At 39.4% G+C, this 26,730-nt stretch overlaps 2 protein-coding genes across 16 annotated transcripts in view; one reads left to right on the top strand and one right to left on the bottom strand.

Moving 5' to 3' along the window:
• The window catches only part of SETDB1 (SET domain bifurcated histone lysine methyltransferase 1), a 38,012-nt gene extending 30,762 nt beyond the window's left edge, over positions 1-7,250 (bottom strand). For 5 of the 10 annotated variants that reach the window (XR_011645376.1, XR_011645377.1, XM_071207413.1 and 2 more), the window contains exons 1-3: positions 7,091-7,238; positions 5,732-6,002; positions 4,828-4,979 (exon numbers count right to left, since the gene is read on the bottom strand). Coding sequence is in view for 8 of the 10 variants with exons in the window: in XM_071207413.1 (XP_071063514.1) it covers positions 4,828-4,979; positions 5,732-5,991 (412 nt within the window). In the remaining 2 variants the exon portion in view is untranslated. Of the gene's footprint in view, positions 1-4,827; positions 4,980-5,731; positions 6,003-7,090 lie in introns of all 10 variants that reach the window. The other 5 variants (XM_004456032.5, XM_058275317.2, XM_004456031.4 and 2 more) reach the window with 4 other exon arrangements.
• An 11-nt stretch (positions 7,251-7,261) lies between these two features.
• The window catches only part of ARNT (aryl hydrocarbon receptor nuclear translocator), a 179,209-nt gene continuing 159,740 nt past the window's right edge, over positions 7,262-26,730 (top strand). For 2 of the 6 annotated variants that reach the window (XM_071207422.1, XM_071207417.1), the window contains exons 1-2: positions 7,262-7,387; positions 7,978-8,075. The gene's annotated coding sequence lies outside the window, so the exon portion shown is untranslated. Of the gene's footprint in view, positions 7,622-7,977; positions 8,076-26,730 lie in introns of all 6 variants that reach the window. The other 4 variants (XM_071207416.1, XM_071207420.1, XM_071207421.1 and 1 more) reach the window with 4 other exon arrangements.

Genomic DNA, 26,730 nt, shown 5'->3' with positions numbered 1-26,730 from the left:
GCAGACAATGAGGAGGGGAAAGGGGAAAGAAATAAATAATATAAATCTTAAAAAAAAAAAAAGAAATATTATTCAGCTATAAAAAGCAATGGAGTTCAGATACATGTGACAACATGGATGAACTTTGAAGACATCATGTTGAGGGAAATAAGCCAGACACAAAAGGACAAATACTGTATGACCTCACTGATTTGAAACAGTTAGAATAAGCCAACTCATAGAGAATATAGGTTACTTGGGAATGGGGTGGAGGTAGGGGATGTGAAGTTAAGGCTTAAAGTGTACAGAATTCCTATTTGTAATGAAGGAGATGTTTTGGTTACATGGTGGTAATGGTAGCACAATATTGTGAACACAACTGACAGCTTGAAGTATGTATCAGAATATGATTAATAGGGAAAATGTTAGATTATATACATAGTAACAATAAAAATTTAGAAAAAAATGCATGGAACTATACTATAGTAACAGTGAACTCTAAGTTAAACCATGGGCTTTAATTAATAGTACAATTACAAAAATGTGTTATCATCCTTTGTAACAAATGTTCTATACCAATGCGAGGTGGTTGTGGTGAGGTGGTGTATAGGAATCCTGTATTTTATGCATGACTGTTCTCTGAATCCACAACTTCTCTAATAAAGAAAAAAAAAAATCAATGATGCCAAAAGCTGGTTCTTCAGGGAAAAAAATTTGATAAACTTTAGTTAGATTAATCAAGATAAAAAGAGAGAAGAACTAAATTACCAAAATCAGGAATGAAAGAAGAGACATCACTACAGAACACAGAGAAATTAAAAGGATCATAAGGCAATATTATGACTTTATCCCAATAAATTAGACACCTTTAATGAAATTCCAAAATTTCAACCCAAGAAGGAATAGAAAATCTAAACTAAACATATATCAAATAAATAAAATGAATTATTAAAAACTTCTCCATAATAATTCAATGTGGTAACCTGGACTGGATCCTAGAACAGAAAAAGGACAGAAATAGAATGAAGTCTAGAATATTAGATCAAAATAATTTAACAGTGTTTGCTTCTTTGTTTTAATACCTTAGTAACATTAGATGTTACCATTCAGGGAAACTGGATGAAGGAAATACAGAAATTCTCCATTATTATCTTTCTAGCTTTTCTGTATACTTAAAAATTATTCTAAATTTTTTTTTTTGTTGTTTAAAATATCTACCCACAAAGAAAAGTCAAGGGCAAAATGGCTTCACTGGTTAATTTATCCAAAATTTAAGGAAGAAATAACACTATTCCACACAAACTCAGAGGAAGAGGCCCATATTACCCTGATACCAGAGCCAAACAAAGACTTTATAAGAAAACTACAAACCAATAGCCTTCATGAACACAGATGCAAAAATTAGTAAAATATGAGCAAATCCAATCTGGCAACATATAAAAAGTATTATATTCCAAGACCAAGGCAAGTTTATTCTAGGAATGCAAGTTGATTTAACATCCAAAAATGAATTACTGTAATATACCCTATTAATAGAATAAAAGTTAAAGGCCATATGGTCATTTAAAGTCAAAACAGAAAAAGTAGCTGACAAAACCCCAAACACAGCTATGATAAAAATTCTCAGCAAACTTGGAAAAGAAGGGACTTCCCTCAACCTGATAAAGGGCATCTACGAAAAAACCTATAGCTAACATCATAACTAATGGTTAAAGACCAAATGTTTCCCCCTAAAATCAGGAACAAGGAAAGGATCTCTTTTTTTAAAAATATTTTTTGTCTTTTTTTTTTTTTTTTTTTTTTTAAGATACACAGATCACACAAAAAGGATGTCTATTCTTTAAAAGTTTTATTCACATTGTACTGGAAGTTCTAGTGAGTGTAATAAGATGAAAGAGAAATAAGACAACTAAGTTGTTTGCAGATAACATGAACTTTTATACTGAAAATCCTAAGGAATCCACAAAAAGCTTCTAGAACTAATACATCAGTTTATTGAGGTTGCAAGCTATAAGATTGATACACAAAAATCAACTCATTTTTATATCTAGCAAAGAATAATCTTAAAATGAAAGTAAGAAAATAATTCCATTACTATTAGGAATAAAATACTTGGGAATGAATTTAACAAAAAGAGTAAGACTATATAACATTGATGAGAGAAATTAAAGAAGCCCTAAATAAGGAGATTTTATACTGTGTTCATAAATTAGAAGACTCAATTTTGTTAAAATGCCAGTAATCCCCAAATTGATCTCTACAGAGTCCCTATTAAAAATTCCAGCAGACTTTTTGGTAAAAATTGACAAACTCATCCTAAAATTTATGTGGAATATATATGAACACAAATAAATTGGGAGGACTTACACTGATTTCAATACTTAACAAAAAGCTAAAGTGATTAAGACAGTGTGGTACACCCCGTAAGGAGAGCCGCCCAGCGTGAAAGAAAGTGCAGCATGCCCAGGAATGGCGCCGCACACAAAGAAAGCTGATAGAACAAGATGATGCAACAAAGAAACACAGAGTCCTATGCCGCTGACAACAACAGAAGCAGACGAAGAACACGCAGCAAATAGACACAGAGAAGAAACAACTGGGGTGGGTGGAGGGGGAAGGGGAGAGAAATAATAAAAATTAAATAAATAAATCTTAAAAAAAAAAAAGACAGTGTGGTTCTAGTATGACAGACATTTAGATCAATGTTAACAGTAAAGAATCCAAAAACAGACACTCACATGTATGGTGAATTGATTTTTGACAAAGGTTCCAAAATGATAGTCTTTTCATCAAACAGTGGTAGAACTAGATAGTCATACGTAAAACGAACAAACAAAATCCTCAACCCTTACCTTCTGAAAACTTTTACTTTTCAAAAGACACCATTAAGAAAATTAAAAGACCAGCCACAATCTGGGAGAATATATTTGCAAAACGTATGTGATAAAGGAAATGTACCTAGAATATATAAGTAAGTCTTCCACTTCTAAGTCTATCTATAAAAAGAAGGCAAACCATCCCAGCTTTGCAAAATGGGTGACTTGAAAAGGTATTTCTTTGAATAACTTACAAAAAAGGCAAATAAGTACATGGAAGAAGCGCAACATCGTCAATCATTAGGGAAATGCAAATTACAATCACAATGTGATACCACCATAAACCCACTAGAATGGCTGAAATAAATCACTGACAAGGATGCAAGAAATGGAATTCTCATAGTTTGCTAGTAGGAAGGTAGAATGGTATAGTCACTACAGTCTAGCAGTTTCTTAAAAAGTCAAACATACACTTTCCATAAAACCCAGCAATTCTACTCCTAGATATCTAAGAGAAATGAAATACATATCCACACACAGACTTGTCTGCAAATGTTCATAGCAGCATTATTCAGAGTAGTCAAAACCTGGAAACACTACAATTATCAATCAGGGAATGGAAGGGGAAGTGCAACAAGGACCAAAGTAAGACTTACTATTATTGTAGTGACAAAGTACCTGTAACATTGATATATGGACAGGGGTTGCAAAGGTCCTGAGGGGAGGGAAAGGGAAGAATGGGTGGAACACAGGGCATTTTTAGGGCACTGGAATTGTTCTGCATGATACTGCAATGACAGATAAAGGCAGGTCATTATACATTTTGACAAAAACATCTGAAATTGTATGGTAAAGCATGTGAACGATAATGTAAACTATAGACCTTGGTTGGAAGTAATGCTTCAGTATTTGCTCATCAATTGTGGCAAGTGTACCATGCTGGTGTGGGATGTTATTAATAGGGAAGAATGTGGGTAGGGTGTGTGGGAATCCTCTTTGCTTTCAATGTAACTTTTCTGTAGTCTGAACCGTCTTTAAAAATAAAGTTTATTATATGAAAACAAAACAAAACAGGGAATGGATAAAAACAAGGGGTACATTCACACAATGGAATACTATACAGCAAAATAGGAACTAATTACTAATAACAGGCAAAAACATGGATGAAACTTAAAAACATTATGTTAAGTGACAGAAGCCAGACACAAGAGATTAGACTGTATGATTCTATTTATATGAAATGTCTAGAAAAGGGGAAAATACAGCTACAGAAAGCAGATCAGCAATTCCTGGGGGTGGCAATGGCGATGATGGCAAACAGTCACAAGGTAACTTTTTTTTTTAAAGGAGGTAGCGGGGATTGAATGCAAGACCTCGTACATGGAAAGCAGGCACTTAACCACTGAGCTATCCCCACCCCCCCAACAGGGGTGATACAAGTATTATAAAACTGTATTGTGTAAACTGCACAACTATATAAATTTACTAAAACTCAAAGGTACACTTAAAGTAGGAGGATTTTATGATATGTAAATTATATATACATAAGTACCAATACCACCTACAAAGAAAAACAAGGGTTTTCAGAATAGAGGTTATATAGGATAGGGAAAGGAGAGTGATGCAATCTGAGTAGCACACTGTGGTACTCATTTATATTATATATATATATTTTTAGGAGGTCCTGGGGATTGAACCAAGGACCTCATAAATGGGAAGCAGGAGCTCAACCACTAAGCTACATCTGCACCTCATTTCTTTTGTTTTTAGGAGGTATTGGGGGATCAAACCTGGGGCCTCATACATGGGAAGTATGTGCTCAACCACTTGAGCTACATCTGTTCCCTAGGTCGGGTGGGGGCGATATTTATGATGCTAACAATGTTCTAGTCTTTTCCTATAACACCCAACTCAGACAGTTTGGAATATGGAGTTAGTGACAATGGTTTCTCCTCTTTTGTTTTCATCTGCTCATCTTCCAGGGTTTCAACTTCAAGTTTGAGACTTTCCTATCCAAAAGTTTATCTCTTACCTGAATCGATACTGAGAACATCATCATCTTCATCTGGAATCTCAATTATTTCTGTAGGCCGGGAAGCTTCATCCTCAGAGCTACTTTCCCGGTAATGAAGTCCCAGCTTGGAGTAGAAGTCCTTCACCAAAGACTCACAATTAGTCACTGCCCTAATATTGGAATACACGTGGAAAAGAAGGTCAAAGCCAGCAGAGAAGTAGGTCTAAGAGCCTTCAGGAGATAGATAGATATATATATATATACACACACCCACATATACATACACACATATATATCTATGTGTATCTATATGTACATATATATAAAGACAGTCTTTAACTTGGGCCATATTCCAAAGTATCTGTTTAGAATTTGGAATGCTCTTCCCATAGAAAAATCTTTTCAGTGGTTGTATGGCTTCCAAACTAGTTCCCTGAAAATCTACAAAACAAGCCTCAAGTATAGTCCTTTCAACCTCACTTCATAATTCAATTTTGCAATTATTTGAAAATGTGTTCTAAGTGAAAATTAGGGCACCAGAAACTAATCTTCTGGGGGTTTAGGAGTTGACAGAAGCTTTAGGAACTTATTAATGCTTCATAACTACATAAGTCAGCAACTCTTTATAATCCCCTCTCCTTAGATGATCTTACTGGGGAAAAAAATAATTGTTCTGAAGTAGGGCAGAGAGGGAAGGGGAAGGGACTCAACACCTGGATTCCATTATAGCTTATTATATGTTAAGCTCTGATAAATGGCTATTTTATATATGGGTAATTGTGAGGTCCAATTTTAGACCATAAACTTTAAGGAAGAGTACACTTTGTATTTTTAAAGTATAAAGTGCTTGGCACCAAGTCATGAACGATTATACTTTTATTGTTGGGAGAGAGTTCCTTTTAGTTTTTCATGCAGTCCTCACCTGGATGCATCATCAAAGAGCTGATCAACATGAGCCACCTCAGATTCCTTTTGTATTACCCACGTCTCCAATTCTGCCAGCTGCTTCTTTCGCTGCTGTACACAGTCCATCTTTTCTAATTCCTCATCAATGAACTGCCGGAGTTCCTCCATAGAAATGCCCAGCTCCTCAACTACTGCCTGTTGCAGCTCTGCAATCTCTTCAGACTCTACGGCAGCTGGTGCTGCATCCAAACCAAGGCACCCAGGGAGGGAGGACATGTTGTTGCCTTCTGCATGGAACAGAAAACCTAAATTAACTTTGGGGTCATTATCACCACAGTTGAAGAATTTCAGTCCTCTAATAAGACTCATTCCTACTTTGCTACCTATTATTCCAAAAGTAATTAAATTTGATTCTGTATTCTCACTCCCAATTCTCCAGAATCTGAGGTTGAGATTTTGCAGAGTTTCCAGCCTATGCTATAGACTAACAGATTTAGGAGTTTGACAGGGCATGGACAACATGATTCCATAGCCGATATAGGCATCTTACCTTAAAACTCATGACATATTAATGTTTATTTTAGCTGTCTTTAAGTTCTGTACATTCATATCATATCGGTGTATTATCAGAGATCAGAAATTAAGTTATACTTATGTTCTTTTTTTATGCGGCATCTAACATAATACTGTAAACTGGAAAGTGGGTATTTGAAATGAACCTTGAAAATTAAGTTGGAAGCATTCCAGGTGGGAGAAATCCATGAATGTTTCAATAACTAATCTATATGTTATGCAAAATTTGAACAAATATTCCCATTTTTGAAAGGATTATTTGAAACTTATTATTCAGTGTTTTCGCTTAATTACACTTGTTTCCCTTACGAGGGGAAATTCACATCTGAATTTGATCACTACTTGAAATGCCATTTACAAAGGCTACAATATCTAAGTTTGCAGTAGAAAGAGATTTCCCCAAAGCAGAGAAATAAATTAGTCTGGGAATAAAATGTGGCTACCTAAAATCCACACCTCAAATAACCCTCGTCAGTGTTAACAGCGTTTTCTATCAAACGGTTAAAGCAAGACTGAAGTCCGAATTCTGGGCTACCCCAATGCCACTTCACATCGCCTCCATTTTTCCTTTGCTCGCATTCGCCCCTCCCCAGGCTACCCATTTCACGAGTACTTCCCACCCCACAAACCCAACTCAGCCCCGCCCACGATCGCTTCTCGGTGAAGACCTCCTTCCCACCCTCACAGGACCTCCTCCCACAAACAAAAATCCTAGACAGGCCTCTGGTCGCCAAATATCACAATTACCAGAAGTCCCTATACCACCCGCTTTTCGTTCCCTGCTCCCACAGCTCTTTTTTACCAATCAAATCCCAGACTCACGACTCTGGGGTCGGCCTCCTCGGGAAGGGGAAACAACCAAACCGAAGGGAAAAGGGAGCAGGGGGAGGGGAGAAAATGTGAGGGAAGGAAGAGGAAGCAAAAGAGACGCCCGGAAGCAAACCTTAAGTGCTGTTCCGGTCACCGCGACGGTAGCCTGATGGGGTCAAACCCAAAACCACGGAGCCCCAAGGAGGCTACGCCAACTAAGGCGACTACGCATGCGTCGAGGCAGAACCAGCCAAGGCACACCGGAGAACCAACCAAGTGACCTGGTAAAGTAAGCAAGCTTGGGAGTACGCTAAAGACGCTCCTCCGAGCACTCTCAGCTGGTGGCAGCAGTATTACGTTTATTGTGTAAAGACTCAGTTGGCAAACACTGTTAGGTTTAGATTTTTAAAATTCATTTTTATTTCAATTTGTTTTATTACGTAAGTCGTATAAATGTAAAAAGTCAAAAGATACCAAGATGTGATAATGATACTCTCACCTGCTTACCCCGTACTGGTTTGAGGTAAAACAGCTTAGTTCCTAGGCTCCTACATACACTTTCATGTATGTGAATTGTTCTGTTTTAATTTAACATGGGGATATCCCTTGGAGTTAATAAAGATAAAATGTTTTTTGACAGTATATAATACTTAATAGTATCGCTAAAACAATTAGAAATTTCAGAGTTTGGCCACTACACAGAATGTGGCAATAAATATTAACATCATTTTGAAGTGGTACCTTTTTTAAGAATTTATTTTCCCCCCTTCCCCTCCTCCCGCCCTGCTGTTTTTTGCTATCTGTGTCCATTCGCTGTGTGATCCTCTGTATCTATTCCTCTTTTTGTCTTCTAATTTTTTTTCCTCTGGGATTCACCAGGTTTCCATCCTGGACACCCTGATGTGGAGAGAGGTTCCTTGTCAATTGCACCATCTCCGTTCCCAGTCTGCTGTGCTTCACCTCCACTCTCTGAAGTGGTAATTTTAAAAAGTTTTTTATTTTTTAAGCAGAGTTATTGAGATGTATTCACATACCATACAATCTATTCAGTGGCTTTTAGTATAATCACAGTGTTGTGCATTCATCACCACAACCTGTGCAGTCACTAATCTAATTTCATTTTTATAAATTGATTTATATTTACATTGTATATAAATGGAATTATACAATATGTAGTACTTTGTGTCTGATTTCTTTCACTTAGCATAATGGTTTTTTGGGTTTTTTTTGGTCTGATGATAGCATCTTACCTTTCCAAATAAATTTGATAATTGGCTTTTCCATTTCTGCAAAAAAGGCTGCTGGGATTTTTATTGGTATTGTGTTGGCTCTTAAATGAATTTGGGTAGAATTCACATCTTAACAATATTTAGTCTTCCAACCAATGAACATGAAATGTTCTTCATTTTATGTAAGTCTTCTTTGGCTTCTTTAGCAATGATTTGTAGTTTTCTTAATATAGATCCTTTATGTCCTTGGTTAAGCTTATTCCTAAATATTTGATTATTTTAGTGGCTATTATAAATAAATTTTTTTTTCTGATTTCCTCAGATTGCACAGCAGTAGTGTATAGAAATGCTACTGATTTTTGCATATTAATTTTATATCCCACCACTTTGCTGAACTTGTCTATTAATTCTAGTAGCTTTGTTGTGGATATTGCAGGATTTTTAGATATAGTATCATATCATCAGTGAATAATGAAAGTTTTACTTCTTCCTTTCCTATTTGGGTGCCTTTTATTTCTTGTATCTAGCCTAATGACTCTAGCTAGGACTTCTAGCACAATATTGAATAACATTGGTGACAACTGGGCTTCCTTGTCTTGCTCCTGAACTCAGTGGTAAAGCTTTCAGTCTTTCTCTATGGAGTACAATGCTAGCTGTAGGTTTTTCATATATACGCTTTACCATATTGAGAAAGCTTCCTCATTTTCCTGTCTTTTGGGGTGTTTTTATCCAGAAAGGGTGCCGTATTTTGTCAAATGCCTTTTCTTCATGAATCAAGAGGATCGTATCAGTGAAGATCATGTGATTTTTCTTTTCCAGTTTATCAATGTGGTTTTTTAAAAAGATGTATTTTATTTCATTTCATTTATTTCTCCTCCCCCTCATTGTTTGCACTCACTCTCTGGTCATCTTCTTTTCAGGAGGCACCGGGAACTAAACTGGAACCTCCCATTGTAGGAGGGAGGCACTTAATCCCTTGAGCCACCTCTACTCCCTGTTGTTGCATCTCTTATTGTGTTTCCTCATTGTATCATCTTATTGCATCATCTCACTGCATCAGCCCATCTTGTCAGTGCACTATGTTGCTCATCTTCTTAACAAGCACTGGGAACCGAATCTGGGACCTCCCATGTGGTAGGCAGGTACCCAACTGCTCAAGCCACCTCTGCTTCCCTCAATGTGATTTTTTACACTAATATTCTTGTATTGAGTCACACTTGCACACTTGGGATAAAATCTTCTTGATTGTAGTGTATAATTCTTTTAATGTGCTTTTGGATTCAGTTTGCAAGTATTTTGTTGAGGATTTTTGCATCTATATTCATTTGGGATATTGGTCTGTAATTTTCTTTTTTGTAGTATCTTTGTAAGTTTTTGGTATTAGGGTGATGTTGGCTTCATAGAATGAGTTTGGTAGCATTCTTTCCTATTCAATTTTTTTGGAAGAGCTTGAGTAAAATTGGCATTAGATTGTCTTTGAATGATTGGTAGAGTTCATTGGTGAAGCCATCTGGTCCTGGGCTTTTCATCTTTGAGAGGTTTTTGTTTTTGTTTTTTTTTGTGGCTGAATTTATATTTTTATTATGTTAACCAAAACAATAGACTTAAAGGACTAAGTGGAAATATTTAAAATTTATATTGAATATAATTTTGAACTTTTTGCCAGATTTTTCATAATTTAAACAAAGCATTAGTGTATTTACTGTGTTTGGGAGGTTTTTGATGACTGTTTCAGTCTCTTCACTTATGATTGGTTTGTCCAGGTCTTCTGTGTCTTCTAGGGTCAGTGTAGGTGGTAAATGTGTTTCTAGGAATTTGTCCATCTTGTCAACATTGTCTAGTTTTTTGGCATACAGTTGTTCATAGTATCCTCTTATGATCTCTATTATTTCTGTGGGGTCAGTAGTAATGTGCCCCCCTCATATGTGATTTTATTTATTTGTGTCTTCTCTCTATTGTCTTTTTCGGTCTCGCTAGGAGTTTGTTGATTTTGTTGATCTTCTCAAAGAACCAAGTTTTGTATTTGTTGATTCTATTGTTGTTTTTTTGTTCTTGATTTCATTTATTTCTGCTCTGATCTTTACTTTTTTTTTCTTATTTATTTATTTATTTTTAATTTTTAATTGATTTTGTAAAAATATTACATTAAAAAAAATTATATGAGGTCCCATTCAACCCCACCACCCCCACCCCACCACTCCCCCCCCCACCCCGCAACACTCACTTCATCATGACACATCCATTGCATTTGGTAAGTACATCTCTGGGCATCTCTGCACCTCATGGTCAATGGTCCACATCATGGCCCAAACTCTCCCACATTCCATCCAGTGGTCCCTGGGAGGATTTATAATGTCCGGTGATTGCCCCTGAAGCACCATCTAGGGCAACTCCAAGTCCCAAAGGCGCCTCCACATCTTATCTCTTCCTGCCATTCCCCATATCCATCAGCCACCATGTCCACTTTTCCCATTCCAATGCCACCTTTTCTCTGTGGGCCTTGGATTGGTTGTGTCTGTTGCACCTCTATGTCAGGAGGAGGCTCAGATTCCACATAGATACTGGATGCAATCCTCCTGCTTTCAGTTGTAGGCACTCTAGGCTCCATGGTGTGGTGGTTGTCCTTCTTCAACTCCATCTTAGCTGAGTGAGGTGAGTCCAATAAATCAGATTGTAGGAGCTGGAGTCTGTTGACGCTCAGGGCCTGGCTATCCTATTGTCAGTCCCGAGATTCAAATCCCCTAAATATATGTTAAACCCCAACACCAACTACAATTCCAGTAAAGTAGGATGAAAGTCTTATGAAAAGAGATCCCATCTGAGTCCAGTTCCATCACGCAGAAACGCCAGCTCCAAAGAAGGGCCATCTGACATGGCAGTGAACCCCATCTGCCATGACCATAGAACCCGTGGGCCTCTTTAGCCTTCAAAGGAACCAACACCTGGGGATTGTATCCACTCCATCTGTCTCTCAGACTCTGCTCAGCTGTGCACAGGGGCAATCCTTCTGACAGCCTCCAGACTCTTTTTTAGAGACTCGTAGCCATATAAACTCATTTCTGCTTTCCATTTCCCCCTTACATTAGGTCAAACAGCATTTTAAGGTCATGTTATTATATGTAGACAGGGATATTCTGCTGATCCGCATTGAATCTTTAATTCAAGGTCATTTTCTAGTTCCATCTTCAGCTGGTATTTGGTAGTGATCCCTTGGTGCCAGGGAAGCTCATCCCCAAGTGTCATGTCCCACGCTGGGGGGAATGAACTGCATCTACATGCTGAGTTTGGCTTCGGACTGGCCACATTTGAGTAACATGAAGGCTGTCAGGAGGAAATTCCCAGGCACAGTGCTGCTCTAGGCCTTGTTCTTATTTCAGGCATATAGGCTCACAAGCATAGTCATTAGTATCATGCTCTCCCTGTTGGACCCTCATTCCTTCCTGGTCCTTACCGTTGCACCTGGGGGATTGCCGCTGTTCCCCTAGGGACCACGACAGAACACCTCCGGCCAGGAACTCAGTACCCCCCCAGCTGTAGTTTTTAATTGTTGCCACTATGAGTATATCCAAACATTACCATGCACCCTGGACATATGCCCTGTACAGCTCCCTGTCAGCCATATATCACCTGTTGATAGTATCCTATACCAGTATTCCTCTGCTGTCATTGTTGAGCCACTCTGTGATCCAAAACTTCCTGAAAATTGAAGCCCAATATAATGTCAGGTTCCCTTACTAGTAAAATGGCGTATAGCGATGGGTTTAAAGGTTAGATATTGAATATGTGTTGACTTGGAAAAATTCTACATCCTATCTTTTTCTTTTTTTTTTCCCCTAATTATTATTATTTTTTTTAAAGATTTATTTATTTATTTAATTTCCCCCCCTCCCCTGGTTGTCTGTTCTTGGTGTCTATTTGCTGCGTCTTGTTTCTTTGTCCGCTTCTGTTGTCGTCAGCGGCAGGGGAAGTGTGGGCGGCGCCATTCCTGGGCAGGCTGCTCTTTCCTTTCACGCTGGGCGGCTTTCCTCATGGGCGCACTCCTTGCGCGTGGGGCTCCCCCACGCGGGGGACACCCTTGCGTGGCACGGCACTCCTTGCGTGCATCAGCACTGCGTATGGGCCAGCTCCACACGTTTTCCCCTAATTATTGAACTTCTCTTCACAAGAGCCCTAGTCCACAGTAATTCATATATACAATATACAGTACTCCCCCACATCTACCATTGAACCTTTTCCCTTCCACAGCGATATTCTTATAACTTATTCATATCATATTTACTTAAAGTGGTGTACAGACTCTGAGACAATAGCATTCAAACAAGGTGACATCCGTGCTTACATTGTGTTCCATACTTTAGGATATACAGTTTTCTAAATTTTTAGTTATCCTATGTTTTACATTGTGGTTTATTTTATTAGTCTGTCGTCCCCTATATGTTTATGGTGTAATATTACATGTTTTATATCCATCCTTGTGTACTCTCGTGAAACTCCTCCCTTACCCCACATTTACTTTGGTTCCACACATTTAACATCCATTTTCCCATCCCCTTGGTGCCACAGCGACAGCCAACCTCCATTTCCGGAGGGGCCCCGTCCAGAGATACTTGCAACAGTGTTCAGGGCCTAACTTGCTCAACTACCCCAATGCCCTGGGAGCCACCCTTTCTCTCGAGAGATACAGTTCCCTCTATCTGATGGCATTAGTCCTCCCCAGGATGTGGGTCCACCCCCACTCTCATTACTTGGGTCTCTACCCAATGGTACCACCCACTCTGGCAAAATGAGCATTCAGACATTCCCCAGGAGCCCGTCTCGCATCCAACCTTCCTCTTCGAGCATCCTAAACAGGCAACCCTCTTAATTATATTTTGATACGATTTTCTCAGCATTTTACTCTCGACCAACACCTGACACTCTCCTATGTTTGTATGCTACCCCTCCCTCCCCCCACTTTTGGGCAATATTACGCATCCGCCCATCCCCAGCCCCCCTCAAACCCGCAAAGCCCCACCCAAAGACAACCCCTTACCCCCATTTTATCTCTTCTTTGTGTTCATACTTACCGCCAGCTCATCATAAATTCCACCCCTGCAGACGTCGGCTCACATCCTTCCTCCACCCCCTGATTTCCTGTAAGCCTATCGTTCAGTCTCTAGCTCTCTGAGGCAGTTTTCTTATTTCATATCATTGAGTTCATGTAGTATTTGTCCTTCAATGCCTGGGTTGCTTCACTCAACATAAGGTTCTCAAGATTCATCCATGTTATCACGTGTGTTTGTAGTGTATTTGTTCTTACAGCCGAGTAGTATTCCATTGTGTGTATATACCACATTTTATTGATCCACTCATCTGTTGATGGGCATTTGGGTTGATTCCAACTTTTGGCGATAGTGAACAATGCTGCTATGAACATTGGTGTACCTATATCGGTTTGTGTCCTTGTTTTCAGTTCTGCTGGGTATATACCCAGCAGTGGTATTGCTGGGTCATATGGCAAATCTATGGTTGGTTTTTTGAGAAACCGCCAAACTGTCCTCCAGAATGGTTGGATCCTTCTGCATTCCCACCAGCAGTGGATGAGTGTTCCCCTTTCTTCACATCCTCTCCAGCATTTGTATTCTTCTGTTTTTTTCATAGCTGCCAATCTTATGGGAGTAAGATGGTATCTCATTGTAGTTTTGATTTGCATTTCCCTGATAGCTAGAGATTTGGAGCATTTTTCCATGTGCTTTTTAGCCATTTGTATTTCTTCTTTGGAGAAGTGTCTGTTTAAATCTTTTCCCCATTTTTTGAATGGGTTGTTTATCTTTTTATTTTCAAGATATAGGAGTTCTTTTTATATGCAAGTTATAAGTTTCTTATCAGATATACGGTTGCCAAATATATTCTCCCATTGTGTTGGCTCCCTTTTTACTTTCTTGACAAACTCCTTTGAGGTGCAGAAGGATTTAATTTTGAGGAAGTCCCATTTATCTATTAGTTCTTTTGCTGCTCGTGCTTTTGGTGTGATATTCATGAATCCATTTCCTATTACAAGGTCCTGTAGATGTTTCCCTACACTGCTTTCCAAGGTTTTTATGGTCTTGGCTCTTATATTTAGGTCTTTGATCCATCTTGAGTTGATCTTTGTATAAGGTGTGAGATGGTAATCCTCTTTCATTCTTCTACATATGGCTATCCAGTTCTCCAGGCACCATTTGTTGAATAGGCCACTCTCTCCCAGTTGAGAGGGTTTGATGGCTTTATCGAATACTATATGGCTATATATGTGAGGTTCTATATCTGAGCTTTCAATTCGATTCCATTGGTCTGTGTGTCTCTCCTTATGCCAATACCATGCTGTTTTCACTACTGTAGCTTTGTAGTATGTTTTGAAGTCAGGTAGTGTGATTCCTCCAATTTCGTTTTTCTTTTTCAGTATGTCTTTGGCTATTCGGGGTCTCTTTCCTTTCCCAATAAATTTCATAGTTAGTTTTTCTAGTTCCTTAAAGAAGGCTGTGTTGATTTTTATTGGGATTGCATTGAATGTGTAGATCAGTTTTGGTAGGATAGACATCTTAACAATATTCAGTCTTCCTATCCATGAACAAGGAATATTCTTCCATTTATTTAGGTCTTCTTTGATTTCCTTGAACAGTCTTGTATAGTTCTCGGTGTATAAGTTTTTTACCTCTTTAGTTAAATTTATTCCTAAGTATTTGATTTTTTTATTTACTATTGTGAATGGTATTTGTTTCTTGATTTCCTCCTGATCTTGCTCATTATTGGTGTACAGAAATGCTACCGATTTTTGCGCATTGATCTTATAACCTGCGACTTTACTAAACTCATTTATGAGTTCTAGAAGCTTTGTTATAGATCTCTCAGGGTTTTCTATGTATAGGATCATGTCATCTGCAAATAGTGAAATTTTGACTTCTTCCTTTCCGATTTGAATGCCTTTTATATCTGGTTTGCCTCAGTGCTCGAGCAAGTACTTCTAAGACAATGTTAAATAGGAGCGGAGACAATGGGCATCCTTGTCTTGTTCCTGAGTTTAGAGGGAAGGATTTTAGGATTTCTCCATTGTAAAAAATGTTGGCTTTAGGTTTTTCGTATATACTCTTTATCATGTTCAAAAAATTTCCTTGTATTCCAATCTTTTGGAGTGTTTTTATCAAGAAAGGGTGCTGTATTTTGTCAAATGCTTTTTCTGCATCTATAGATATAATCATGTGATTTTTTCCTTCAGTCTGTTTATATGGTGTATTATGTTGATTGATTTTCTTATGTTGAACCATCCTTGCATACCTGGAATAAATCCCACTTGGTCGTGGTGTATAATTCGTTTAACGTGTTGTTGGATACGATTAGCAAGTATTTTGTTAAGTATTTTTGTGTCTAGGTTCATTAGAGAAATTGGTCTGCAATTTTCCTTTCTTGTGGTATCTTTGTTTGACTTTGGTACTAGGGTAATGTTGGCGTCATAGAAGGAGTTCGGCAATGTTCCTTCTGTTTTGATATTTTGGAATTATTTCAGCAGGATTGGTGTTAGTTCTTTCTGGAATGTTTTGTAGAATTCACCTGTGAAGCCGTCTGGCCCTGGGCTCTTCTTAGTTGGGAGATTTTTAATGACTGATTCTATCTCTCTGCTTGTGATTGGTTTGTTAAGATCATCAATTTCTTCTTTCGTCAATATGGGTTGCTTATTTGTTTCTAGGAATGTGTCCATTTCCTCTAAATTGTCATTTTTGTTGGAATATAGTTTTTCAAAGTATCATCTTATGATAGTCTTTATTTCTGTGGGGTCAGTGGTGATATCACCTTTCTCATTTCTTATTTTGTGTATTTGCATCTTCTCTCTTTTTTTCTTTGTTAGTCTCGCTAAAGGTTTGTCAATTTTGTTGATCTTCTCAAAAAACCTGCTCTTGGTCTTGTTTATCTTTTCAAGTGCTTTCTTATTTTCTATTTCATTTAGTTCTGCTCTTATCTTTGTTATTTCCTTCCTTCTTCTTCCTGTTGGGTTACTTTGTTGTTGTTTTTCTAATTCCTTCAAATGTGCAGTTAGTTCTTCTATTTTTGCTCTTTCTTCTTTTTTGATATATGAATTTATGGCTATAAATTTCCCTCTCAGTACTGCTTTTGCTGCATCCCATAAATTTTGGTATGTTGTGTTATCATTATCATTTGTTTCAAGGTAGTCATTGATTTCCTTTGATATTTCCTCTTTGACCCACTGTTTTTCTAAGAGTGTGTTGTTTAATTTCCAAATCATGGTGTGAAACCTGGGCCTCTGTCCCTTGCAAATTTCCAGCTTGACTCCACTGTGGTCAGAGATATTGTTTTGTATGATTTCAATCTTTCTGAATTCATTAAGCTTTTCTTTGTGGCCTAGCATATGGTCTATCTTAGAGAATGATCCATGTGCGCTTGAGAAAAATGTATATCCTGCTGTGTTTGGGTGTAATGATCTATATATGTCTATTAGATCCAGCTCCTCTAATATACTGTTCAAGTGTTTTGTTTCTTTAGTGATTCTCTTTTGAGATGTTCTGTCCAAGGTAGATAGTGGTGTATTAAAATCCCCCACTATAATTGTAGATGCATCTATTGTTTCACTTATTTTTTCCAGCGTTTGCCTCACATATTTAGAGGCACCCTTGTTAGGAGCATAAATATTTATGATTGTTCGATCTTCTTGACAGATTTTCCCTTTCACTAAAATGTAGTATCCTTCTTTGTCTCTCACAATTGTTTCACCTTTAAAGTCTATTTTGTCTGATATTAATATAGCTACTCCTGCCTATTTTTGGTTATTGTTTGCTTGTATGATTGTTTTCCAGCCATTCACTTTAATCTCCATGCGTCTCTGGGCCTAAGATGTGTCTCTTGTAGACAGCATACGGATGGGTCATATTTCCTTATCCAATGTCCCAGTCTGAATCTTTTGATAGGTGAGTTTAATCCGTTGACATTCAGTGTTATTACTTTCAAGGAATTATTTGTGTTAGCCATATTTTGATTGGATTTGTGTTTGTCATATTTTGTTTGTATTTTTTTTTCCCTTCTATTTTTCCCTTTTTTTGTTGCTCTTATACTCTCCTCCAACTCTGCCTGTCCTGTTTTTTCCTTTCTTCCTGCAGAACTCCCTTTAGAATTTCTTGAAGGGGAGGTTTCTTGTTGGTATACTCTTTCAGTTTCTGTTTATATGCGAATATTTTGAACTCTCCATCATGTTTGAAAGCTAGTTTAGCTGGATAGATTATTCTTGGTTGGAAATTTTTTTCCTTTAGTACTTTGATTATATCATACCACTGCCTTCTTGCCTCCATGGTTTCAGATGAGAAATCAGCACTTAATCTTATGGAGCTTCCCTTGTATGTGATGGTTTTCTTTTCTCTTGCTGCTTTTAGGATTTTCTCTTTGTCTTGGGCATTGGATTATTTGACAAGTATGTGTCTTGGGGTGGGCCTGTTGGGGTTTATGACTAGTGGAGTTCTCTGTGCTTCTTGGATATGTACATCTGTCTCTTTTAGTAGATTTGGGAAGTTTTCAGCCATTATTTCCTGCAACACTCCTTCTGACCCCTTTCCCTTCTCTTCTCCTTCTGGAATGCCTATAATACGTATGTTTGAGCGTTTTGCATTGTCATTCAGGTCCCTGAGTCCTAGCTGGATTTTTTCTATCTTTTTATCGACTCCTTCTACTATCTGTTTGATTTCTGATGTACTGTCTTCTACATCACTAATTCTCTGCTCTGCCTCTTCTAGTCTGCTGATATTTGCTGCAAGTGTATTTTTGATTTCTTGAACTGTGGTGTTCATTCCCATCATATCTGTTATCTTTTTGCGTATGTCTGCAATTTCCCCTCCAAGTGTTGTCTTCATGTTGTTAACCTCTTTCATTACTTCATCAAATTTGTCGGTGATAAATGTTCTGAAATCTTTCATTGCTTGAGCGAAGTTCTGTTTCCCTTCCTGATTTTTAGTTTGTTGATTGGATTCAGCCATGTTTTCCTGATTACTGGTTTGGTTTGTAGGTTTTTGTTGCTGTCTGGTCATCATTTTATCTTGACGGGTTTAATCAGTTCCTTAGCTTCTTTGTCTACTCTTGGAGATTAATTAGCTGTTGTTTTTGCATAAGTGTTATATCTTCTCTTTGTCACTTTGTTCTTATTCTAATTTCTTGTTGCTGGTTACGTTCACTTTAAAGGAAAGTATTAGTGCCGGGGAAAGGTAATTGTGTAAGCAAGGAAAAAGTGTAAGGTAGTATTGGTGATATATGTTAACAAAGCAAGAATATGAGATCTGGGAGGATGGAGGTTAGATTCATGTAAAATTATGTAGTTATAGCAGTAGGTAGAGTACCTATTATGAGTTAGCTGACTGAATATGGGAGGAATATGGTATGAGCTAAAAAGCTATTGTTTTCGTGAGAGAGGGAAAGAGAAAAGAAAGGTAATAGTTTCAAGAGTGGATAACAGACAGAAAATAAAACAAGGGTATTAGGAATTAAGAGTTAGATACTTTGTGGATCAAAGAAAGGGAGATGGGAGGTGGAATATAGGAGAGACAGTAGATGATGGTGGATATCAAGATGTGGGCGAAAGGGGATAGTGTAGGTAGCCTAAATCAGTTCACTTAGAAATGAGGAAGTGGAGGATGAGAGAACCCAGCAAATGTGAGGTGTTCTCTGCAGCACCTATTGTATAACTGAGTTAAAATAAAATAGGTAGAAAATGAGGGACAAGAGGGGGAGCAAAAACAGGAAAAGAAAAAATAAAAAATGGAAAAAAAAAAAAGAAAGAAGTGAAGAAAGGAGAAAAGAAAAAGGGGGGTGGGCAAAGGGTGGGGAACAGGTAGGGGTAAGAAAAAAACAGATATACGCGAACCACAATTGCAACACCAACTACGACAACAAAACAAAAAACCCTAAATAACTGAATAAAAAAAAAGATTTTGGGGGATATGCTTGGAGAAAAGACTAGGGGATAATGCAATATTAGCAATCAGGACATTAAAAAAAGTAAAAAATAAGATAAAATGAAAATAAGAACAAAAAATGGAACGGTAAAGAAAAAATGCAAACGTTGAAGGCTAGGGCATTCAAGGACTTCAAATGGACCTCAGGGCGTGATGGATTCAGGGGTGGAAAGTCTGAGATATTGAAGACTCAAGAGGTGTGAGTCTCTGGGGTGTGGGCCACCAGAGTTTAGGGGACTCAGACCTGGCCACCTCAAATCTGGTCAACAGGAAGCCTAGGAGCCCCGCAGTGTAACACAGCCCTCAGGGATCCCTGCAGCTGGGTGCCAGCCCTATGGGGGAAGTCAGATCCGCAAACTCTATATTATGTCTGAACCCTGCAATTCACTTACTCACTAGGGTTTATTTTTGTGGATATTTCATCAATTCAGCTTTTGGACCGCTCCCACCCTATGATCCCACAAAACGGCCACCTGGGGGCGCCTCTACACCGCAGCCAATTTAATGACGCAGCTCCGGAGCCCGGCCAGTGGGTTGGGCTCCAGTTGGAAACGCCGAAAACAGATTCCACAACCGGAATTCCCAAGCTTCGCAAAATATTCCCCAATCGGCTTCCAGACGTGTCCCCCTCCCTCGCCGCACCCTGTAACAACCTCCCAATTGCGTCCCTTTATTGCCAACACTCTGATTCCATTGCGGATTGGCAGCCGGGCCTGTGGGGGTGGGGCTCCAGGCAGAAGTGCTATTATTTGTGTCTGCAATCAAAAATTCCCCCGCTTCACAACAAAACACCGTCTGTCTCCCCAAATCGATCCGCAAAGGCGTCCTGTCCCGTCAACCCCCCAACAGCCCGCCCAGGACTTGCGAATTCCCCAACACCGCAGAGCCACCAAAAAGCGCGGCCGCAGTGCGGGTTCCGCAGCTCCACCCACCCCCAAGGAGGGAGCAACCCGTGTGCAGGTCTCACCTCCAGGCAATAGAACCCAAATTATATCTTATAGACCAATCCTCTCCGTTACCTTCCCACAAAATCGATGTCCAGACACTTCCTGCCCTGCAAAAGTCCCGAAAAAGCCTGGTCCCAGAGAACCTCCGGCGGCACCCAGCTGCCTCTTCCCAGGAGAGACAGCAAGGCAAGCTCACTCGGCCACCATCTTGCCGGAAGTTCTGTTCTCTGATCTTTACTATTCTTTCCTTTGACTTGGTTTGGAATTAGTTTGCTGTTCTTTTTTCTAGTTCCTTCAAATGTACAGGTAGATCTTCAATTTTAGCTTTCTTTTTTTTTTTTAGTATAAGCATTGAGGGCTATAAATTTCCCTCTCACACTGCCTTGTGGTGTCCCCTAGGTTTTGATATTTTGTGTTATCATTTTCATTTGTTTCAAGATATTTACTGAATTCTCTTGCAATTTCTTCTTTGACCCACTGATTTAAGAGTGTGTTTAATCTTCATATTTATGATTTTTCCATTTTTTTGTCCATTATTGATTTCCAGCTTTATTCCATTATGATCAGAGAAAGTGTCTTGTATAATTTAATTATTTTTAAATTTATTGAGTCTTGTGACCCAACATATGGTTTATCCTGGAGAAGGATCTATGAGCGCTTGAAAAGAATGTATATCCTGCTGTTTTGGGATACAACACTCTAAAGATGTCTATTATGTCTACCTCATTTACATATTATTCAAGCTCTTTCTTTATCCTCTGTTCAGATGTTCTATCCAATATTGAGAGTGTTGTATTGAAGTATCCAACTATTATTGTAGAGATATGTATTTCTCCCTTCAGTTTTACCCAAGTATGTCTTAAGTATCTCAGGGCACTCAGGTTAGGTGCATAAATATTTAGTAGTTATTTCTTATTGGTAAATGCCCCCATTTTTTAATATATAATTATGTTCTTCATACCTTATAAGTTTTGCATTTAAGATCTGTTTTGTCTGATTTTAGTATCACTCCTCCAGCTCTTTTCTAGTTACTGTTTGCGTCAAATATCTTTTTCCAGCCTTTCACTTTGAACCTGGTTGTGTCCTTATGTTGAGGTGAGTCTCTTGTAGACAACATATAGATGGCTCGTATTTTTTTAATCCATTCTATCAGTGTATGTCTTTTGATTGAGGCATTTGAGCCATTAACATTCAGTGTTATTACTGTAAAGGCATTACTTCATCCGTTTTGTCCTTTGGCTTTCTGTTGTCATATCTTACTATGGTCTGTCATTTTATCCTTTAATTTACTCTTCTTATTAATCTTCATTTCTACACTCTTCTTCAATCTCTCATGTTTATTTTTTCCTTTCATAGTACAGCACTCCTTTTAGTATCTTTTGTAATTCTAGTTTTTTGGTAACTTTTTTTTAAATAAAACTTTTAAAATTAAACTTAATAGATCACATAGAATGTTACATTAAAAAAACGTAAGAGGTTCCCTTATAACCCACACTCCACTCTCCCACCCCCATCATTTTTGTAAATTGTATTTTTCTGAAGATACATACATCACAAAAAAGGTTACATTATAAAAAACATAAGAGGTTCCCATATATCCCCCATCCCCCCACCCCACTCCTCCCACACCAACAATCTCCCTCATCACTGTGGCACACTCATTGCACTCAGCAAACACATTTTGGAGCACTGCTGCGCCACATGGATAATAGTTTATTCTGTAGTTCACACTCTCCCCTGGTACATTCAGTGGGTTATGGCAGGATATATAATGTCCAGCCTCTGACCCTGCAATATCATTTAGGACAACTCCAGAGTCCCAGAAATGCCCCCTCATCACATCTCTTCTTCCCACTTCCTGCCCTCAGCAACTACTGTGCCCATTTTCTCCCCATCAATGATTCAATTTCTTCTATTAGTAGTCACAAAAGTTTTACAGTAGAATATCAGTAAGTCCACTCTAATCCATATTTCATTCCTCCATTCTGTGTGCCCTGAGATGGTGATGTCCACTCCACCTCTATATTGCGAGGGGGCTTATATTCCACATGGATGATGGATGCAGTTCTCCTGCTTGCATTTGTAGGCAGTCTCAGTTCCCTGGTGTGGTGATTGACCATCTTCACCTCCCTATTAGCTGGCCTGTGTAAGTCCGACGAACTAGAGAGTAGGAATTGCAACTCTGCTGAGGCTCAGGGCCCAATTGGCACATGGACAGTCCAGAGATTCAAGTCTTCTGAGTATACACCAACACTAGCACCAACCAAAGGTTCATTAAAAGTGACAGAAGGCGGAGGACTTGGCCCAGTGGTTAGGGCATCCGTCTACCACATGGGAGGTCCACGGTTCAAACCGCGGGCCTCCTTGACCCGTGTGGAGCTGGCCCATGTGCAGTGCTGATGTGCGCAAGGAGTGCCCTGCCATGCAGGGGTGTCCCCCGCGTAGGGGAGGCCCAAGTGCAAGGAGTGCGCCCCGTAAGGAGAGCCACCCAGCGCAAAAGAAAGTGCAGCCTGCCCAGGAGTGGTGCCGCACACACGGAGAACTGACACAAGATGATGCAACAAAAAGAAACACAGATTCCTGTGCCACTGACAACAACAGAAGCGGACAAAGAAGACGCAGCAAATAGACACAGAGAACATACAATAGGGGTGGGGTGGAGGAAGGGGAGAGAAATAAATAAATAAATCTTAAAAAAAAAAGTGACAGAAGAGGCATGTGTAGAAAAGTCACATCTGAGTCCAACTCCATCACACTCAGGGACACAAATTCCAAAGTAGGGCCCACTAACATGGTACTGAGCTCCAGAGCTATCTGCCATGATCATATTGCTGTGGGTCTCTGTAGCCCTCAGGAGAACCAGTACCTGGGGTTGTATCTACTTTGGCTGTTTCTGGGGTCCTCCTGAGGAGTGTGTAAGCATGACCCCTCTGATGACCTCCTGACTCCTTTTTGAAGAATCTTAGCCATATAAACTCATTTGACTTTGCCATTTCCTCCTTTTATTCAAGGTCTAAAAGCAGTTTTTAACACATGATCCTTCATGTGGGCTGAGATATTCTGCTGGTCTGAGTTGACCCTTTTATTCAAGGTCTTTTTCTTTTTACATCACCAGCTGGTGCTTCCTAGTAATACCTTGGTGCCAGGGAGGCTCATCCCTGGGAGTCATGTCCCATGCTGGGGGGAATGTAATGCATTTACATGCTGAGTTTGGCTTAGAGAGTGGCCACATTTGAGCAACATGTAGGCTCTCAGGAGGTAACTCTTAGGCACCCTGAAGCTCTAGGACTAGTTCATATTTCAGGCACACAGGCTCATAAGCATAGTCATCAGTATCAAGGGCTCATCATTGGACCATCCTTCCTTTTTGGTCTTTGCCGTTGCGCTTGGGGGATGTTTGCTGTTCCATTGGGGAATGTAATAGAGCTCCCCTGGCTCAGAACTCAGCTCTCCCTCAGTTGTCATTTGTAACAGTTATCTAAACTTTTTTTTTTTTTAAGATTTATTTATTTATTTATTTCTCTCTCCTTTCCCACCCCCCCTCCCCAGGTTGTCTGTTCTCAGTGTCTATTTGCTGCATCTTCTTTGTCTGCTTCTGCTGTTGTCAGCAGCACAGGAATCTGTGTCTCTTTTTGTTGAGTCATCTTGCTGTGTCAGCTCTCCATGTGTGTGGCACCATTCCTGGGCAGGCTGCACTTTCTTTCATGCTTGGTGGCTCTCCTTACGGGGCGCACTTCTTGAATGTGGGGCTCCCCTATGCGGGACACCCCTGTGTGGCACAACACTCCCTGCACTCATCAGCACTACACATGGGCCAGCTCCACACATGTCAAGGAGGCCCGGGGTTTGAACTGCGGACCTCCCATGTGGTAGGCAGACGCCCTAACCACTGGGCCAGGTCCACTTCCCTATCTAAACATTTTTATGTCCCCTATATACATGCCCTGGAGAACTCCCTCCCAACCACGTGTCCCCCCATAAATAACACCCCACACCAATGTTCCTCCCCTGCCATAGTTGAACCTCTCTGTGGTCCAAAACTTCTTCAACAATGAAGCCTCATAATATTGCCAAATTCAATTAATAGGAAAATGAAATATAGTGATGGGTTTAAAGATTAGAAGTATACATACTAATTTAGAAATACTAAGATAAAGTAAAAATAAATTGTATTAATAAAAATGAATAATATTATAAAGATTTGTTTTTAACGTTTTGCCTTTCATCACTGTAATAGGTGTTGCCCTGTATGTACAGTGGCAAGGCACTTTCTTTCATTTCTTCCTCAGTGTCTACACCCATTCCGTTAAAAAATTTTTTTTTCTAATTTTTAATTTTGTCTTCAAAAAAGTTTTACATTGTAGTAATTCAGATACGCAATATAGGGGACTCCCATATATCCAATATCAAACCCTTTTCCCCTTCCCCAGTAATGATCTTTTTACATGTCCATGTTACATTTGCTGCAGCCGATGTACAGATTTTGAAACATAGCTCTCAAACATGGTTCCATTTTGGTTTACATTATGGTTTATATTTTAGACTGTACAAATTTCTAACTGTTTAGTTTCCTGATGTTTTACATTATGGTTTACATTTTAGCTTATAAATTTGTATACATTTGTTGTATGTTAACATGTCCTATATCCATCATTACATGCTCTTGTGGAGCACTTCCATTGGCCCCCAGTTGCCCTGCTTCCATCTGTTCTTTACCTCTCTCCCCCTTCCCTCAGGACCCATAGTGACAATCAATCTTTACTACTTGAGGGACCAGATTTACAGATACTTGCAACAGTGCTGAGGGCTTGACATATTAGACTGCCCTAACCCATTGGGAGCCACCGATTCTCTCGATTCTCTCGAGGGACACAATTCTCTCTGTTTGAGAACATCAGGTCTCCCCAGGATGTGGGTACACCTTCACACTCATTGTATGGTTTCCACCCAATGATTTAACACATTATGACAAACTGAACACTGACTCACTCACTAGCAGTGTGCCCCCGTGCCAGATGCCTCCCCCAAGCACCTTAAACATGTAATCCTTCCTTATTATGTTTTCTAAAGAGTTTTCTCAACCTTATAGTTTCAACCATATTCCTGAGATTCTCCCATATTCAACTGTTCCCCCTGGCCCTCCCCCAAATTCCTTGGGCCATCTGACCCATCCTCCCAACCCTAGTCCCCCTCAAGCCCTCAAAGCTCCACCCAATGGTATCCCTTTGCCCCCATTTTGTCTCTTTCCCGACAAATACCTACCTCCAGCCTATCATAGACTTCACCCACGTAGGTGTCAGTTCGCAACCTTTCTCTCCTCCCCCAAAATTCCTTTAAGTCTATCTTTCAGTCTCTAGTTCTCTGAGACAGCTTGGTTTGTTTGTTTCATACCAGAGAGGTCAAGTAGTATTTGTCCTTCAGCGCCTGGCTTGCTTCACTCAACATAAGGTCCTCAAGATTCATCCGTTATCATGTGTGTTTGTACTGTATTCCTTCTCATAGCTGAGTTGTATTCCATTGTATGTATATACCACATTTTATTTATCCATTCCTCTGTTGATGGGCATTTGGGTTGATTCCAACTTTTGGCAATAGTAAATAATGCTGCTATGAACATTGGTGTGCATATATCGGTTTGTGTCCTTATTTTCAGTTCCTCTGGGTATATACTCAGCAGTGGCATTGCTGGGTCATATGGCAAACCTATAGCTAACTTTTTTTTTTAAGATTTATTTTTTATTTATCTCCCCTTCCCCGCCTCCCCTCCCAGTTGTCTGCTCTCTGTGTCCATTCCTTGTGTGTTCTTCTGTGTCCGCTTGTATTCTTGTCAGCAGCATTGGCAATCTGTGTCTCTTTTTTGTTGCGTCATATTGCTGTGTCAGCTCTCCATGTGTGCGGCGCCATACCCAGGCAGGCTGCACTTTTTTCATGCAGGGAGGCTCTCCTTATGGGGCATTCTCCTTGTGTGGGGGGCTCCCCTATGTGGGAGATACCCCTGCATGGCAGGGCACTCCTCGTGCACATCAGCACAGTGCATGGGCCAGCTTATCACATGGGTCAGGAGGCCTGGGGTTTGAACCTTGGACCTCCCATGTGATAGATGGATGCCCTATCCATTGGGCCAAATCTGCTTCCCTATAGCTAACTTTTTGAGAAACCACTAAACTGTCCTCCAGAATGGCTGGATCCTTCTGCATTCCCACCAGTGGTGGACAAATGTTCCTATTCCTCCACAATCTCATCAGCACTTGTATTCTTCTGTTTTTTTGATAGCTGCCAGTCTTATGGGAGTAAGATGGTATCTCATTGTAGTTTTGATTTGCATTTCCCTAATAGCTAGTGATTTTTAACGTTTTTTCATGTGCTTTTTAGCCATTTGTATTTCTTCTTTGGAGAAGCATCTGTTCAGATCTTTTGCCCATTTTTCAAATGGGTTGTTTGTTTTTTTATTTTTGTGATATAGGAGTTCTTTATATATGCTGGATATACATC

The sequence above is a fragment of the Dasypus novemcinctus genome, chromosome 13, assembly GCF_030445035.2.
Source record: "Dasypus novemcinctus isolate mDasNov1 chromosome 13, mDasNov1.1.hap2, whole genome shotgun sequence".
Taxonomy (NCBI): domain Eukaryota; kingdom Metazoa; phylum Chordata; class Mammalia; order Cingulata; family Dasypodidae; genus Dasypus; species Dasypus novemcinctus.
This window is presented reverse-complemented; position numbering and strand designations above follow the sequence as displayed.